This window comes from Etheostoma cragini, chromosome 17, assembly GCF_013103735.1.
Source record: "Etheostoma cragini isolate CJK2018 chromosome 17, CSU_Ecrag_1.0, whole genome shotgun sequence".
Classification (NCBI taxonomy): Eukaryota; Metazoa; Chordata; class Actinopteri; order Perciformes; family Percidae; genus Etheostoma; species Etheostoma cragini.
The window spans coordinates 23529308-23544413 of NC_048423.1; the positions used below are offsets into that span (position 1 = coordinate 23529308).

Consider the following 15106-nt stretch of genomic DNA (forward strand, 5'->3'; position numbering starts at 1 on the left):
TGGGGCGTCAACACAGCACTTGCACACAGTCATAGATATCCAAAATACTGTTTGTCAAAAAAACAGCTTTTCTCTCATCGTCACAGGCCAATAAGAACAAAGTGTTGCACTTACCCCCTTCAGAGTAGTGTAAACTGGAGTAGTCATGTTTTTATAAATGAGGGATGTGTACATTACAAAGGCAGGATAGGAGGACTGGAGGTAAGGGTCTGCAACACAGATAACAGTTTAGTTAGTTAGTCAGTTGTTCAGCTGAAGATCTCTGTACCTGAGACTGAGCAGGAGAGTTAGGTCCTTTTAAATGCATTGAAGCTACATAGCATAATTTGGGGAGCAGGGCCACACCTCAACCACACCTATTCTGGCATTCCTATAAATACCAACCTTTCCTTCTCTTCTAATCTGCTCTTGCATTCTGCACCCCTGCCTTCCTCCCTCCCACAGTTTCTTTTTCAACCTACTTTAGGTCCTAATACGCGTGCTATAGCGGATTCCCTACGAAAGCCCCCCCCCCCCCCCCCCCCCCCCCCCCCCCCACAATGACGAAAAGCAAATTCACACCTCACACACCGACCTTTTTTCATTGATAAAGAAGTTTGAACGTATCTGGATGACGGTGGGGTCCTTGCCAGTTTAAAGACATTTTGATTATTTACTCAAACGCTAAAGTGTGCCTTTGAACGAATTTAAAGAAGACTTTGCATTTGGGAGCAGATTCTACCCATGCAATGAAAAGGGGAAAAGGGAGATAGAGGACAACATGTGACAAAGGGCAACAGGTTGTATTTCTAACCGGGCTGCTGCCAAGGACTCAGCCTACGTGTGGCACAATTGAACATTATTTCTCTTTTTGTCCCTGTCTTACCTTTGCTTGCAGTGTCTGTGCAGGATGTCTCAGACAGTCGGATTCCAGATTTAGCGACAGCATAGATGCGACTCTCCTGTGGAAAAATGATCAGTCGAAATAACGTTGATAATTCAACCAGTAAGAGAATATCTTTAGAAAAAAGATAGCTTACTTTTGCAAAGCTAACTACAGCTGGCATTTGTTTTGTAATGTTGCAAACTTATGTCAAAACAATGTTTTCTTTAATACACTGAGTAGTACCCATTATCAGTCTCAGTTTAGAATACACATTAGGTTTTCTTACCCAGGAGGGCAGCCTGTGCAAAGGGGGTGTAGGCGGTGCTGAGCTGTCACAGTCTTCCTTCTCTGGGCAGATCTCTGTACCAGCTTCAGGTGGAGCAGGTAACGTCTGCAAGGTTGGAGAGGTAGGCACAGCTTGTGAGCAAGGGAGGCTTTGAGGAGGCGTGTCCCTTCCCGTCTCCATGCCAACTTCCTGCTCCTGGTCGAGGTCAGTTTCCTGTGGTCGGAGGGGGCGTAGCATGCTGAGAGCATTGCGTGTTTGTCCGTGTGCTGCCTCGCGGCTGATTGGCGGTTGGCTCAGGTGTTTCTTGGCCAGAGCCACATTCGTCAACCCAAACCCTGCTGGGGTCCGCAGTCGGGGCTGTTTGGGCGATGCGGGGTTATCCCTCGGGTCCTGTGGTGGGTTGGGTCGTTTAGGGGTGAGGGCTGGGGGGAGGATGGGGCTAGGGGTGTTGGCTTCGCCGGAAGAGGATGAGGAGTCAAGTCTCTGCGACTGGAATCGCTTGTTGAGCTCCTCTGAGGTGCAGTCCCCCAGCTTGGCCCTGTGTGCCCCCCCCTCCTCCTCCCCATCCTTACAGCCTCCCAGAGGCCCCTCTGATGAGCCTAGCAGGCTGAAGTGGGGCCGCTCGGCGCGCTGCATTTCGTCGTCGAACAGAGAGCTGCTGTCGTCCGAAGCAGTCAGGTAGGTGTCACTGCCGGGGCGGCTGAACTCCAGAGCACACCCTCCTCCTCCCCCTCCCTCCCCCTCTGATGCAGCGCTGGAGAGAACGGAGGAGATGCTGCGGGACTCAGGCTCATGTGCTTCCTCAGATGCACCTTCCTCCAGACGATTACCCAGAAGTCCAGTCTGGTCAGGGGTCTGGACTTCACCGTTTGTCCCTGAGAAGACTGGCTGCTTACTCCTCTTCTCTGTCAAGGCAAACATGAATAAAAATACTTATGTGGTGTTAATAATCTCTGTTTTGTTTGGGTAATTTTCAGTGGAGATCATGAAACCCAGTCAATAATAATTGTATCATTTCATCAAGTAAAACAAGCTCAGGGCTGTTCTCAAAATTAATTCTCATACCCGATACAAATATAGGTTTTAATTTCAGTTCAGACTCATTTTAAATTGAGTTTAAACCAATCCAAACCTTTAGATTCCTTGGAATATCTTTACACTATATGTGGTAGAAGCAATGATTTTGGTTTTGTACAGATACACCAAAAAAAAAGAGCTGCTTGGCACAACGTCAAGTATATTATGGTAGAAAGTGGAGGTTGATTATTTATGTAATGTATGTTAAGTTTTCTGTTAAACGCAAGCTGTTATGGGGCCTGTGTAGACTGCTGGATTGATTTAAGTTGGAGCTGATCACCTCCGTCACAAACGCCGCCCTTCATCGCTATTCGTCTTGCTTTGATAACAAAGTTTGCAATAATGATGTAGGGCTGTGTGTACATATACATATATATATATATACATATATATATATAGTTACTCATTTGGTCTTGTGTTCAGAATGAAATCTAAATGTTCAAACAGCTAAAGTATTAAGGGAAATTTCACAGTTCAGGGTGTTTTTACTGTTTAAAGTTAAATAATAGCAACATATTTCTAAAAGACGATAAGTGGTTGTGTTTCCATAATCGAGTAGCTCAATAATGATGTCAACAACGGTTATGCATATTCCTTACATCTAAATCCTAGTGTTGCTGCTCTGTACCTTACCCTTGACCTTTGACCTTTCCGGTTGGGAGGGAAGGCTGCTTTCTTCTTCTTCTTTTTTAAAATGAATGCTCTGGTCAGTCCATTCAACTTAAAAAAATCAACAACTTTACAATTTTCTAGGTGAAAAAAGTATGGGCGTGGACACTTTTGTCTAAGCCACCATGGATATGACCTAATGGCTAAAAAAGTCTTCTGAGTCATTTCTATTTTCCACTATGAAACTTTGCCTTCCTTTGTCCCAGCGTCATCCACAATCTCTCAGAATCAGTTTCCATTTCCAAAGCTGTGACTACATGGGGACTTACCAGTCTTATCTCTGCCCTCAGTCTCTCCCTGGGTGCTCAGGCTCCTCTGGCAGGGTGCTGGTCCAGTGAGGACCTGGGGACTCTTCCCCCTCACCTGGAAACAGCCAAACGTCAGGCTGCTGAGACGCTGGGCCTCCCCTGGTCTGCACAGGACTCCTTGTCCCTCACCACACTTCTGCTCAAAGACTGCACAAACATGTTTTTCAGTATAATTATAAATATGTTTTTGTGTGTGTGTGAATTTACATTCATGCAGTACATGCACTTTGTACTAGCACTTGTCTTAATGTCCTTAATGGATATATTACCAATCTAGTTTAGACGTAAACATTTGAGCCAGACATGAAAGGCTCTTACCCTGCACTTGTTTCTGTAACTCCACAATCTGGGCCTCCTGCTGCCTGTTGGTTTCTCTTAAGGCTGCGTTCTCCACCTCAAACTAAAAATGAAAGAAAATATGTTTCAAAATGAAAAGATACCTTCTTGGACCAGCGGACTACAGTATCTAAGAGAGATCTTCAACAGGGGGGGGGGGCGCAAGGACCCCTCAGAGGGTCCTTAGAGTTATTGCAGTGGGGCTACTAACTTAATGTAAATTTTTTGAATGTTTTTTCTAAAATTAAAAAACATCTCAACATGATCCCGACATAATATCAAGTCAGCTTATCAGTAAAAATGAAACATTGATGATGGGAATACTGGCCTATAGGTAATTGACCGTGCCACATGTATGTTTAACAGTATTCTATTAACTAAGAAGGTATGTGTGAAGACTCTAGGCCGCCCTTCACGCTATTGTAGGCCATGTTTAATAAGTAACAAATGTAGAATATATGTAGTAGGTGGGTCTCTGCTGCGCCTTTCTTTTAGTTGAGGGGTCCTTGGTTTAACAAAAAGACCAGTGTTTTAAGGAAAAGAGATGATACCGGTGACCCTAACTCACCCCCAGCTTACTTTTCCATCCAACTTTATATCAAATGCCATAATTTATTCACCTCTGACAACTTTAGCATCACCCATTCCTTGATCTTAGCTGCTTTCTCCTCCACTGTTTTGGCATCCTGAAGTCGGATCTGTTTCTGGTGAAAGAGGACCAAAAGTTTTCAAGGACCAACATCAGTTTTCTTGGTTTGAACACGAGCAGTCATAGAATAGTTTAGGACACAAACAGTGGATCGGGAGATTTTAAAATAAAAATATTTGATTACAAAAAAATGTATAAACAGTGGATGGAGAGATTTTGGTGATAGAACTTGGAAGTGACATACTGTATGGGATATCATCTGTCATTTCAAACAAGCACACAATCCATTTCATTTGGTCACAGTCACTTGTCAATGGCTCAGCGTTGTGGTTGTCAGCCACAAATGGACTTTTAATTCCACATTTTTACAAGACACTTTCTTAGTTGTTTAAAAAAATATATTTTAACCAAATGAAGGACATTTGGGCCAATCCAGCGGGATTTTGGATCATAGGTTGGATCAAATCTTGGAAATGGGTTCTTCAAAAGCAAAAGAGGGATTCCGAACAAAGATCAGATCATGTAATCCAATCTTACATTTGATTTGGATCAAACCTGCCCTTTGGGTTTTTCAGAACTTTGAACTCGGTTGGGATCTATTTGATAAAAAAAAAAACAGGATTATGCTGATCCCATCAGAAGGGTGGATTCAGTTGTGATTTTTTAAACCAAATAAAATCAGAGAGGTAAAGGTTTACTGATGATATATACATTTCTTCATATTTGATGAAAAGAAGAAGAAGAAGAAGAAGAGAAGACAGAAACATTCACTGGCACTTGATCTGTTGCTTTGATGAAATTCCCATGTGTATGTGTTTTACCTGCTCCTCCAGCTGTTGCTCCAGCTGGCCGATGACGTCCTCCTTCTCCTGCAGCGAGGCCTGCAGCTCCTGGCAGCGCTGGAACAAACGCACCTCGGAGTCTCCGGACTGGCTGTCCGGAGCTTTCAGCTTCTCCTCCATCCACTGCACCTGGAATCACACATGCACACTGTATATACCCATACATAAACACACACATACATACAAACACTTTTGCTTGGATCCGCACCTGTTGGTGAGCGGTGAAGGCCCGCTTTTCTGCATCGATAACCTGCGTCTCCAATTGTTGAATCTGGGAAAGGAAGAGCACAATATTTGATTTCATATGATCTCACCCAGGGCTTATAGGGCATTATAAGACTTGTTACACACAGCACCTAAGCCAAATGAATGTAAAATCAATGTGAGCCTCAAAACTATATAAAAGACTTTTCTCAGAGCTAATGATTGCAGTCGGTCCTCAGCTTTTTGATTGCTATTTATTTATCATCTGATCTAGCATTTCCAACATTTTAAACAGCGACGCAGAAATAATAATATTTGTATTTGTCAAATTTAATGATGTGAAACTGTTTTTGTTTTTTTTACAAAAACATTACATTTTCTTGAGCAAGGAACCCTAACCCATATACTAGCACCTAAGGCTTCCACAAACCTAATAAAAACACTGTCACCTTATTTTATATTCTCCTAAAATCTCACTAATCTGGTTACTTAATAACAAATATTGCATCTTCTTTGAGCGCATACACAAATGCACATAGTAACTCTCCCTTCAACTGCACAATCTGATCTGAAAGGAGTCCTTTATTTCCCCTCAGCTTCACCTCCGAGGTGAAATATTAACTCCACTTGAGTCCCGAGCCAAACACAACAGCACCAAATAAAGAGAAAGTTTTGCATGCTAGAGCAGAATGAGAGCGCTGCTCGAGATAACGTTGCCACGCTGGAAAAGAGCAGATGCTTTGCAGCTGGCCTTTGCACATTTTTGTCTCAAAAGAATGTTTAGAATCACAATTTGGATACCCAAAGTTCACAGATGTACTAAAATGTACATTTACACACAGCTCGATGCATCTTTTTAGTCAGGCTTTCATCTAGCCAAATTGCAGACTGCAATATATAGTACTCGTGATTTTGTGTTTCACTAAGATTTATTGCTGCTTATTGTGCTTTTTATGACTATTGAGGTTTCAATGTATTATTAATTTGGCCTCTGAAGCACTTTGTGACTTTGTCTGTGAAATGCTGTACAAATAAACTTTACTTACTTACTTACATACAACCTCATAATGGTGTTAATTTATCTTCCATAGTCAATGTCACCTACTCGTATCGTAATAGACATATTGTTTTATATTGTATTATAAATTAGTATTATATTGGTAATATGATTGTTAGCTACAATAATTTAATTGTGCTTCAACAGAAATCTATTGTGATCAATAAGCATGCTTGCCGTGGCATTTCTCAAATTTAAGACTCCTCCCATTTGTCCCTCTACACTGTAGTCATGCTAGTGGCTATTTTTTTCATCTATCATTTTTGGGTCATTTTAGGCCTTTAATTATATAGGACAACTGAAGACATGAAAGGAGATAGAGAGGGGGAATGACATGCAGCGAAAGGCAGCAAGTCGGAATTGAACCCAAGGCTGCTGCATCGAGGAGTACACCTCGACATATAGCTGTGCGCTCTACATGGTGAGCTACCCAGGCGCCCCTACTAGCTAAAATTCAGACTCTGTTGCCAAGAAGAAATTGCCAACTCTTTTTTTGGGACTGGGTCACTGAGGTGTCACATCTATAAAAGGTACAACCAGCGCTTTGTGTACCAAGATCAGAGCAGAGTATGTGGAACCTGGTAGGAGTGTGTTAAAACTGCTGCAACACCAAAGGTCACGCAGCCTGGACACACACACACACACGTGGATGGATACAAAGACAGAGAACCACATACACATACAGTGGCTTGAGAGCGTTTACACACTTCTGCTAAAGTTGATTAAAATGAGGAGTAAAAAAACATATGGTGAAGGGTATGTGATGATGGGGGGTTAGTTTAATTCCAAAGGCCAAGAGAACTTTATCAGGATGCATAGTATTCTGATCCATGAAATAACTGGCCTTTAAAAATAATAATGTGCCTGCCACTATGGGAATTTAACATAGGGAGGTGTATACTTATGCCCTCTGTATTATAAGGAAGAACATTTATTTATTTACAATACATTATTCATTCACAAAGAAAATTGATGTCCTTAAAAGGATGGATTTCCCTAATTTTTTTTAATTAAGGCGTTTAAATCAATTTTCAAAAGATGTTTTTTTATTCCTGTTTTTAATCAACAATAGGTGCGTAAACTTTCTCAAGCTATGGTATGCCAGTATTCAAACTACATGTGCAAATGCACATGGATGAAAAACCCTAAAGGAATCGAGGAGAGAGATGACTTCATGAGCCACATTCCTCTGAAATTCCTCAGCTCAAAGTGGCGGAAGCCGCAGAGCAACCAGTGTCTTCTGAGGAAAGTGGCTTCATAAAGTTAAAATATGTAGGAATGTCAGAAATGGAAATTCTCTGCAACTGCGTAGCAACCCCGCAACCACTACGTGTAGAATAATTTGCTACATATGCACTTGTACACGTACAAATTAGACTAAATTAGAGGGAACCTTTAACAATCCCTGTGGGGAAAATGGGCTGACACACCAGACAATTAGATGTAGCTAAGAATAGGACAAAGTACTGGAAATAATGAAGGAAGTCATTCCCTGTAGAGTAAGTTAAAAAAAAAAAAAAAATATATATATATATATATTATTTTTTTTGCAGCAAATAAACAAAGCATTGCTTTCTTCATTGACAGATTTATAGGTTAAAGAAATATAATTCACTAATAACAGGCCTTTTTCACAGGGAAGACCCAGTCTGTCCTAAGTAGTTTCAGTTTATGTCAGCATTGTTTGTTATTATATTTAGACAGAGTTAGGACACAGAATGCCATGTAATACTTGTTTTGTGATTATGTCAGCCAAAGAATGATGTAAAACCAGATTATATGGCCAAGAAATGTTTGGTATTATGTCCCATTTGATCAAAGGCTAACACTCATATGATTGTTTTTCTGTTTCCTGTTTTATTTTGAAGTTCCTGTTTTCACCCTTGTCTTATCTAGTTTTACATCCTGCCTTTAGTTTTTCAGCCCTCGTATCTTCTCATTGCCCGGTGTATTTAGTCGTCTGTTCTGTCTTCAGTCTTCAAGACTCATATGACTTTGTTGCAGTATTTTGCCATGTCAGTTAAAGAGACTGAGGAGGCCAAAACAGCCAGCCTTAAGTAAAAAGCCTAGTACAGCTACTAGCAGCTCGCTTGACTTTCTGTCTGCCAGCTCATCAGCAACCCGTTTAGCAGATATCCCCGACTACAAGCAGTGTTTTGAGGGTACTCGCCTGGTTATTTTCCCTGGGAACTGTGGCGGCCGCAAGACAGGATGTGGTTAATATGGGCGTCCAGTCGTCCAGAGTCTTGCCTTGGTCAGGCACCCCAGAGACTTTGCCTTTGTCAGGCACCCCACAGACTTTGCCTTGGTCAGGCACATCAGGGACTTTGCCTTGGTGAGGCACCCAAGGGACTCTGCCTTGGTCAGGCACCCCGGGGACTTTGCCTTCTTTGACTCGTGCTCCCTGTGTTTTGTTGGTGGTCTGACCGACTCCTGACCCTATTGCCTGGTTGGCGGACCCACCGACTTCTGTTCATGTCACCTTGGCCCAGCTGACCCAGAGGGGTACCGCTATGCCGTCCTGCTCGACCTCCAGAGGAGTACCGCCTACGCCGTCCTGTGTGGCCGCCTGGGGGGTTTTGCCACCGGCCGCCTCTGAGCCCTCAACGTCCTGCTCTGCCGACTGAGGCGCTCTACCTTTGCTGGCCTGTTTGGCCACCCAAAAGGCCTCAATGTCCTGCTTGGCCACCTGAAGGGCTCTAGTTTTGGCCAACTGAGAGCCCTCAACGTCCCACTTGGCCGCCTGAGGGGCTCTACCTTTGGCCACCAGATGGGTCCGTCTTTGCTGCTGGCCACAGCACTCCAGTCCTCGAGTGCCTACTGGCCCCATTTCCAGAGTGGCCACTGCCCCTGTTCCATAGTTCCCGTCGTTCCATGGACCCATGGACTTTTTGGTTGTCATGGTTGTATGTTACTGTTTCCTGTTTCATTTTGAAGTCTCTGTTTTCTCCCTCGTCAAGTTTTCCCGCCCAATTATCTTCTCATTACCCTCTGTATTTAGGCTTTGTCTCTTGTCAGATTTTTGTGTTCTGTTATTGTGGATTGCCAGTTATCTTCAGGACTCCTTTTGTTGTAAGGATTTTTGTTTTCAAATATTCAACCTCAATTATGGCTTGCGGTCTCTGGGTCCTATATTCTCTGAACCACCTGACAAAACTAGCGTGAAGGGACAACTTTATTTAGCTGCAGTGTGGATGCAGCCGGTGGAGACTGGCATGGCCGTGCTCCAGCTTTCCCCTGCTTCTGTTAACTTCCAGACACCAGAATGGACCCAGCTCGATCCAAAAGCAGCCACACCCTGCCAGAGCCACTGAATGTTTCCACTGCACAACGTTCTCTGGACCAAAGTGGAAGCAAGGCCTTTACGCAACCACTGTTCCACTTGTCATTTAACTTGTTGTTTCAATGTGATTTTGAAAAATCAGACAAGGTGTTATGGGTGTATCCACCCTTGGCCTGGACATTATACATATCCTGTAGGTCAGGGGTTCTCAACCTTTTGCAAGCTGGGCCCCCCCAAAGCTGGTTCTTGCAGTTGGGGCCCTAGTGCCCTACGCCCCCCACACCACGAACGAACGATAGATAGATAGATAGATAGATAGATAGGCTATTTTTTTTAGGCCCACATTATTATTATTATTAATATTATTATCAGTAGCGGTAGGTATGCCTATTATCATTACTAGGCTATTTTTATAATTGGCGGTAGTACCAGACTTCTAATGTGAGCTTGCAGATATTATTATTATTATTAGTAGTAGTATTATTATTAGTATTATTATGAGTAGTATTAGGCCTATCATCATTACTAGGCTATTGCTATATATTTATATGAGGTTACATGCTTTATTGTTGTTATTATTGTTATTATTGTTATTATTATTATTATTATAATAATGGGCCGCCCCATATTTTGCCGTGTACAAAGCAATTTCTTTGGGTGTTTATCCTTCAGGGTTTAAATTGTGATTTGTTATATGTGGGGGGATGGGGCTCTCCCTCGGGGGGTCTGGGGTATGCACCCCCAGGGAAAAACAAATTGAAAAATACACCATGAAATGGCACTTTCTGGAGAGTTTTTTGGCAAAAAAATGTAGAAATCAAGTGTTACATGATATGTGCAAAACTGTAGGGCTAAGAACCTTTGCATTGTTGTAGTATCAACAGGTTTTAGGGCATTTAGCATTTACATTATTTACAATATTAATTTCTAATGATATAAGAACTGACCCAGACAATGTGCCAAACATAATGAGCCACATGAAGAGACAGGAGCATATGTCAGCAACAGCTGAGAAGATTTGGGTCTGTGGTGAACAGGTCCAGGGGTCCCTGCCTGGTGTAGGGACCAGGGACCCAAAGTTAAATTAATGTTGAGGGATAAACTAAGACCACTGAAATTCAAAAGAATGAGAACCACTGAGTAACATAAATTCTATTCCTTTAACCTTTGTGCCAAGGCTCAGTAATGTTTGGCCCTCATCCTCTGGGCCCCACTTACTGGATTTACTTTTTTGGGGAAATAAAGACTATTGTTCATTTTATGAAAATTTGAATGAATTATTTACAGTTACATTTAGAGATGCACAGAGGTTAGAGAAGCACAATAGTGGCCCAACGTTTCAGTATCGTAAATATAGTATAGTATATATAGTTTTGTATATATAGTATAGTATAGCTCAGATGTGTTTCAACAGATTTTTGCTCATGTTTACAAGTTTGTGCACATTCAAAATATACCTCCTCCCATCTCTGTTGTCCGAGATTTGGAGAGTTGTAATATAGTCTGCTGTGCATGTCATTGCTCCGCTGATATGGTGGATCTCATTCAGACCGTCGCGCAGACACAGAGGCCCATTCGGGTCTCTGGTCTCTGACATAGTTTAGAAGGGGCTGTACGCTGCTCCGTATCGGAGGTCTGCACAGATGCAACGCGTCACTGCCCCCCCACAGCAGAGCGAGTCCACTACAATGAACCTAAGTTACTACGCTACCAGCCGCGCTGCTCACCTCTATCTTTACAGAGAGAGAGAGGACACGAAGCGACGGATGGGTCTGTGATACTCAGAGCTCATGCCTGAAGCCGGGGAGCGCTCTTGAACCCCTCACAGTCTCTGAAAGCACAACTAGTCGATCACGAGTGGCTCAACAGGTATATCTATAGATAAACTCATCTTTCAGAAATTTGACCGACCGGGTTGACACTTCAGCGTGACAAATCGGGGGTGTGGCGTGTGAGCGTGTGAAACCGGTCAAATGCGTGTGTCTCACGGCCAATGCGTGAGAGTTGGCAGCCCTGGCTCTGACTGCAGGCTGTGCCTGCTGCGCGAGGCTACTGCTGACTGTGAGTGCTTTTGGACGGGAAAGGGGCTCACGGCAGCTCCCGTGGTTGAGCACAGTTTTTTTTCCCCTCCCATCCTGTAGTCTACTCGCGCCCCCCGGGAGAGAGTCCGTGCCCCACCGGTTGAGAACCACTGCTGTAGGTCATCTGGTTTTGGAGATATTGTGTGAAAATTCGTTAATTTGTGCTGATTAAAACAGCACTTAAGTAACTAGAAAACTGAACTCAGTAGAGTGCAGATCTCGGCCAGGTGTGCCTCCCTCACTCCTCCCAAGCAAAGAAGAGTTGAATCTCACTCATTTGATTCCTTTTATTTAATTGAGGTTTATTGAGCTTGGACAACACACACTAATAAAAAACATTTTTAAAAAAATTAAATGGTCCTTCCCAGATCTATTATGACAAAATACACTGCTGTCCCTATTTTCTATGTACAACTCCCACACCGCAGTTAGGCAGCTATGCCACTGTCCTATCCACTCCTGAAAAACACCCCCCCCACACACTTGCTCCCTGCTAGCGCATCCCAGCTCCAATAGCAGCTGTATGGTCTAGACCAATGTTTCCCGAACTTAGGGTCGGGACCCAAAATGGGTCGCAAACCTGTTTCATTGGGTCGCCAATTGGCAGAATAAAATGCATGTCAATCTCTGGCTTTTCGACTAGCATCCCTGAAAAATAAATACAGAAACAGACTAAATGCTCAGCATAAGCTCAGAAGGGCACTTTAAAAAACTGAACCTAGAATGGATCAGCTGGTTGATATCTTCAACCAGCCACATGCATCTCATTAAAATCAAGTCAGCATTATTTAAAAAAATGTTGGTGTCGGTACTGAGGGATGATGGGAGGGGACAGACACACAGGAAGGACAATAGAGACCTTTTTTGTTCTTGGTTACTTTTATAATGGAATAATTATACTTCATATACATTTAAATTCATGGTTTGTTCCGTCTTTTGTCCACAGTTTAAAAATGTAGATGTTACAATGATTCATGATGTATTTTTGTAAATTCGGGTCCCGGGGAGACACCAAATTTCTCTTTTGGGTCTTGAGCTGAAAAAGTTTGGGAAGATAACAAAAACAAGAATTCAAATATCTCGTATCGTGCCTAACTTTAGTGGATCATAATATATTGGGTATGAAATTAAACAAACCCTTTCTATGTCAGTTTTTGAGCATTAAATAACCCAAGCAAAGGCCAAAATGTGGCCTTCAAAAGACTAGGTAAGGCTTGTGGCTACCTGAGCCGTAACGAAAACCCAATTTGTTTTTCATTTATCCCTTGAACCAATGGACTATCCTGACCCAAAACTTTAAACATCAATGTCTTACTTCAACCATCTTTGAAAATGCGTAAAACAATTCGGATTTTTGTTTTTATCTTCTGTTTTTTGCTACTGTAGCAGTTGTTGATCACTTGCAGCCACTATCGGTCAGTTAAGATTAGTGAGTGAGTCAAAATCTAACGTTGGTATGAACAAATTCATAAAATGGTGAATCCCTCTAACCCAGAGAGCTCCTTACATACAACACAGTCATAAATGTGCGCAAAATTAAGGCTGATGGGTCTGGTGTTTAAGGTTAGCTGTAGACAGACAGATATGCCCACACACACACACACACACACACACACACACACACACGTACCCATGCCTGACCCCATCCAGGCTTACACCTGACAGAGATAATCACATAGATACATGCCTTCTTTATGTAAATTCTCTTCATCTGGTTCTGTAGTTGTTTTGACCTTACAAACTACAGAAACACTCACAAATCACTTTACACTGAACCTACATGTTCTGATCAAAAGCAGACATGAAAAAGGATCATCTCTTTTACAGACACACACACACACACACACACACACACACACACACACACACACACACACACACACACACAAACACACACTATATATAACCTTGATCCCTTGCTGTACCACAAACGACAAACCACATGTGCCTCTCTCAATAACACATATAGCATCTGGCAGAGAACAGCATGATAATTACAGGGCATGTATACTGACGCTAGAGCTGGAGAGGACACACACTCACCCAATCTTGCACACACACCAGACATAACAACATATAAAAACCCATAAACACATAATGATGATATTCTCCTCTGGATCAGTCTATGCGTGCAAGTCCATATGTTTTCCTCATTCTGTATGTTATATATAAGATCAATTAGGCCTGGGTGTGTGTGTGTGTGTGTGTGTGTCATATCCTGTTGGGATGACCAATTAGACAGGTTAAGTTTTACATTGTGTCTATTTCAAGAGTTACAGTCCCAAATGTACTCGGACTCAGTACTCAGCTTCACAACTTCATAGTTCTGAACAAGGCTGTATCACCAACACAGTCAATTCCCTCTTCAGAACCAAACTCCAACTCAACTTCCATTCCACGAATTCCACAACTGGCGCTCTGTGACCCCCCAACCCCCTCCCCTCCCAATCGCTCCATCCACGGCCAGGCAGCCAGCTCACAAAGCCTCTCTCTGTAGAAGCTACAACTTACAGTGCTGACCTAAAGGTTTAACACCAAATAGGTTCAGACAATATAGTACTACAGTTGGGAGAAATTCTCAGAAAAATATGCTCACTGACACTCTAAAACTATAGTTCAAATGTGTTAATTGTCAACTGGGGACAAATGGAGGATAAACTCACCTCAGAACAAGACTCTTTTCTCACAGTCACAACAAGAATGTCTACGTCTATGTGAGAATATATACATATATTTTTACATGTTGATTCATTACATGTATATTGACTAGGACTGACATTGGTCCACATGGCTAATATACCCCACATACCACATAGGAGGATGCTTTGCTTCTTTCTAAATGTGGAATCATCTGAATGGAAGACCAAACCAGAATATGCCACTCCACCCACGGTGGTGGCGGTCCGTGTCTACTGTATGTTCAGTATGAATACTGTATGTGTGTGTATTCTTATCGGTGAAAGATAGGTTAGGCAATATTCTACATTGCAATTATTATCACCAGATCCCACAAAAAGATCAAAACCAACAATTAATTGATGCTGCTGATATTAATTATTTATGTATGTTTAAAGCCTGATTAAGAATACTTATTCCTCTGTGCCATAGAACGCCATTGTTGTCCAAACACTGTTAAAACCAAATTATCAGCCACATCCCTGAGCTAGGTGACATGTTCCTTCATTATTTATATGACCTGTATTGTCTTTATTTTGAGGCTATCCCACATAACCATTCTGCTGCTGTTAAACTTCCAAAAGCACCAAATGTGTATTAATCCGCAGCTGGAAATAGTCCCTAACCAATTAACTATTTAATTCTGGTTACTGGAAAGTACAGTGCCCCGCTGTTTTAGGAAATGATTTAGCCTTTAAAAAATTAAACTAAGGGAGTCTATTCAATCATCATTTGCATTTCACTTAATTCAAAATGCTGATTCTTTCTTTATT

The 15106-nt window shown here is 42.3% G+C and overlaps 1 protein-coding gene across 1 annotated transcript in view; it reads right to left on the bottom strand.

Moving 5' to 3' along the window:
- plekhh2 (pleckstrin homology domain containing, family H (with MyTH4 domain) member 2) overlaps nt 1-15106 on the bottom strand; it is a 46816-nt gene that overhangs the window by 23907 nt on the left and 7803 nt on the right. Inside the window, exons 3-10 of the mRNA XM_034898628.1 lie at nt 5241-5303; nt 5012-5161; nt 4162-4245; nt 3524-3605; nt 3167-3352; nt 1152-2056; nt 866-941; nt 115-209 (exon numbers count right to left, since the gene is read on the bottom strand). Of these exons, the coding sequence (XP_034754519.1) occupies nt 115-209; nt 866-941; nt 1152-2056; nt 3167-3352; nt 3524-3605; nt 4162-4245; nt 5012-5161; nt 5241-5303 (1641 nt within the window). The remainder of the gene's footprint in view (nt 1-114; nt 210-865; nt 942-1151; nt 2057-3166; nt 3353-3523; nt 3606-4161; nt 4246-5011; nt 5162-5240; nt 5304-15106) is intronic.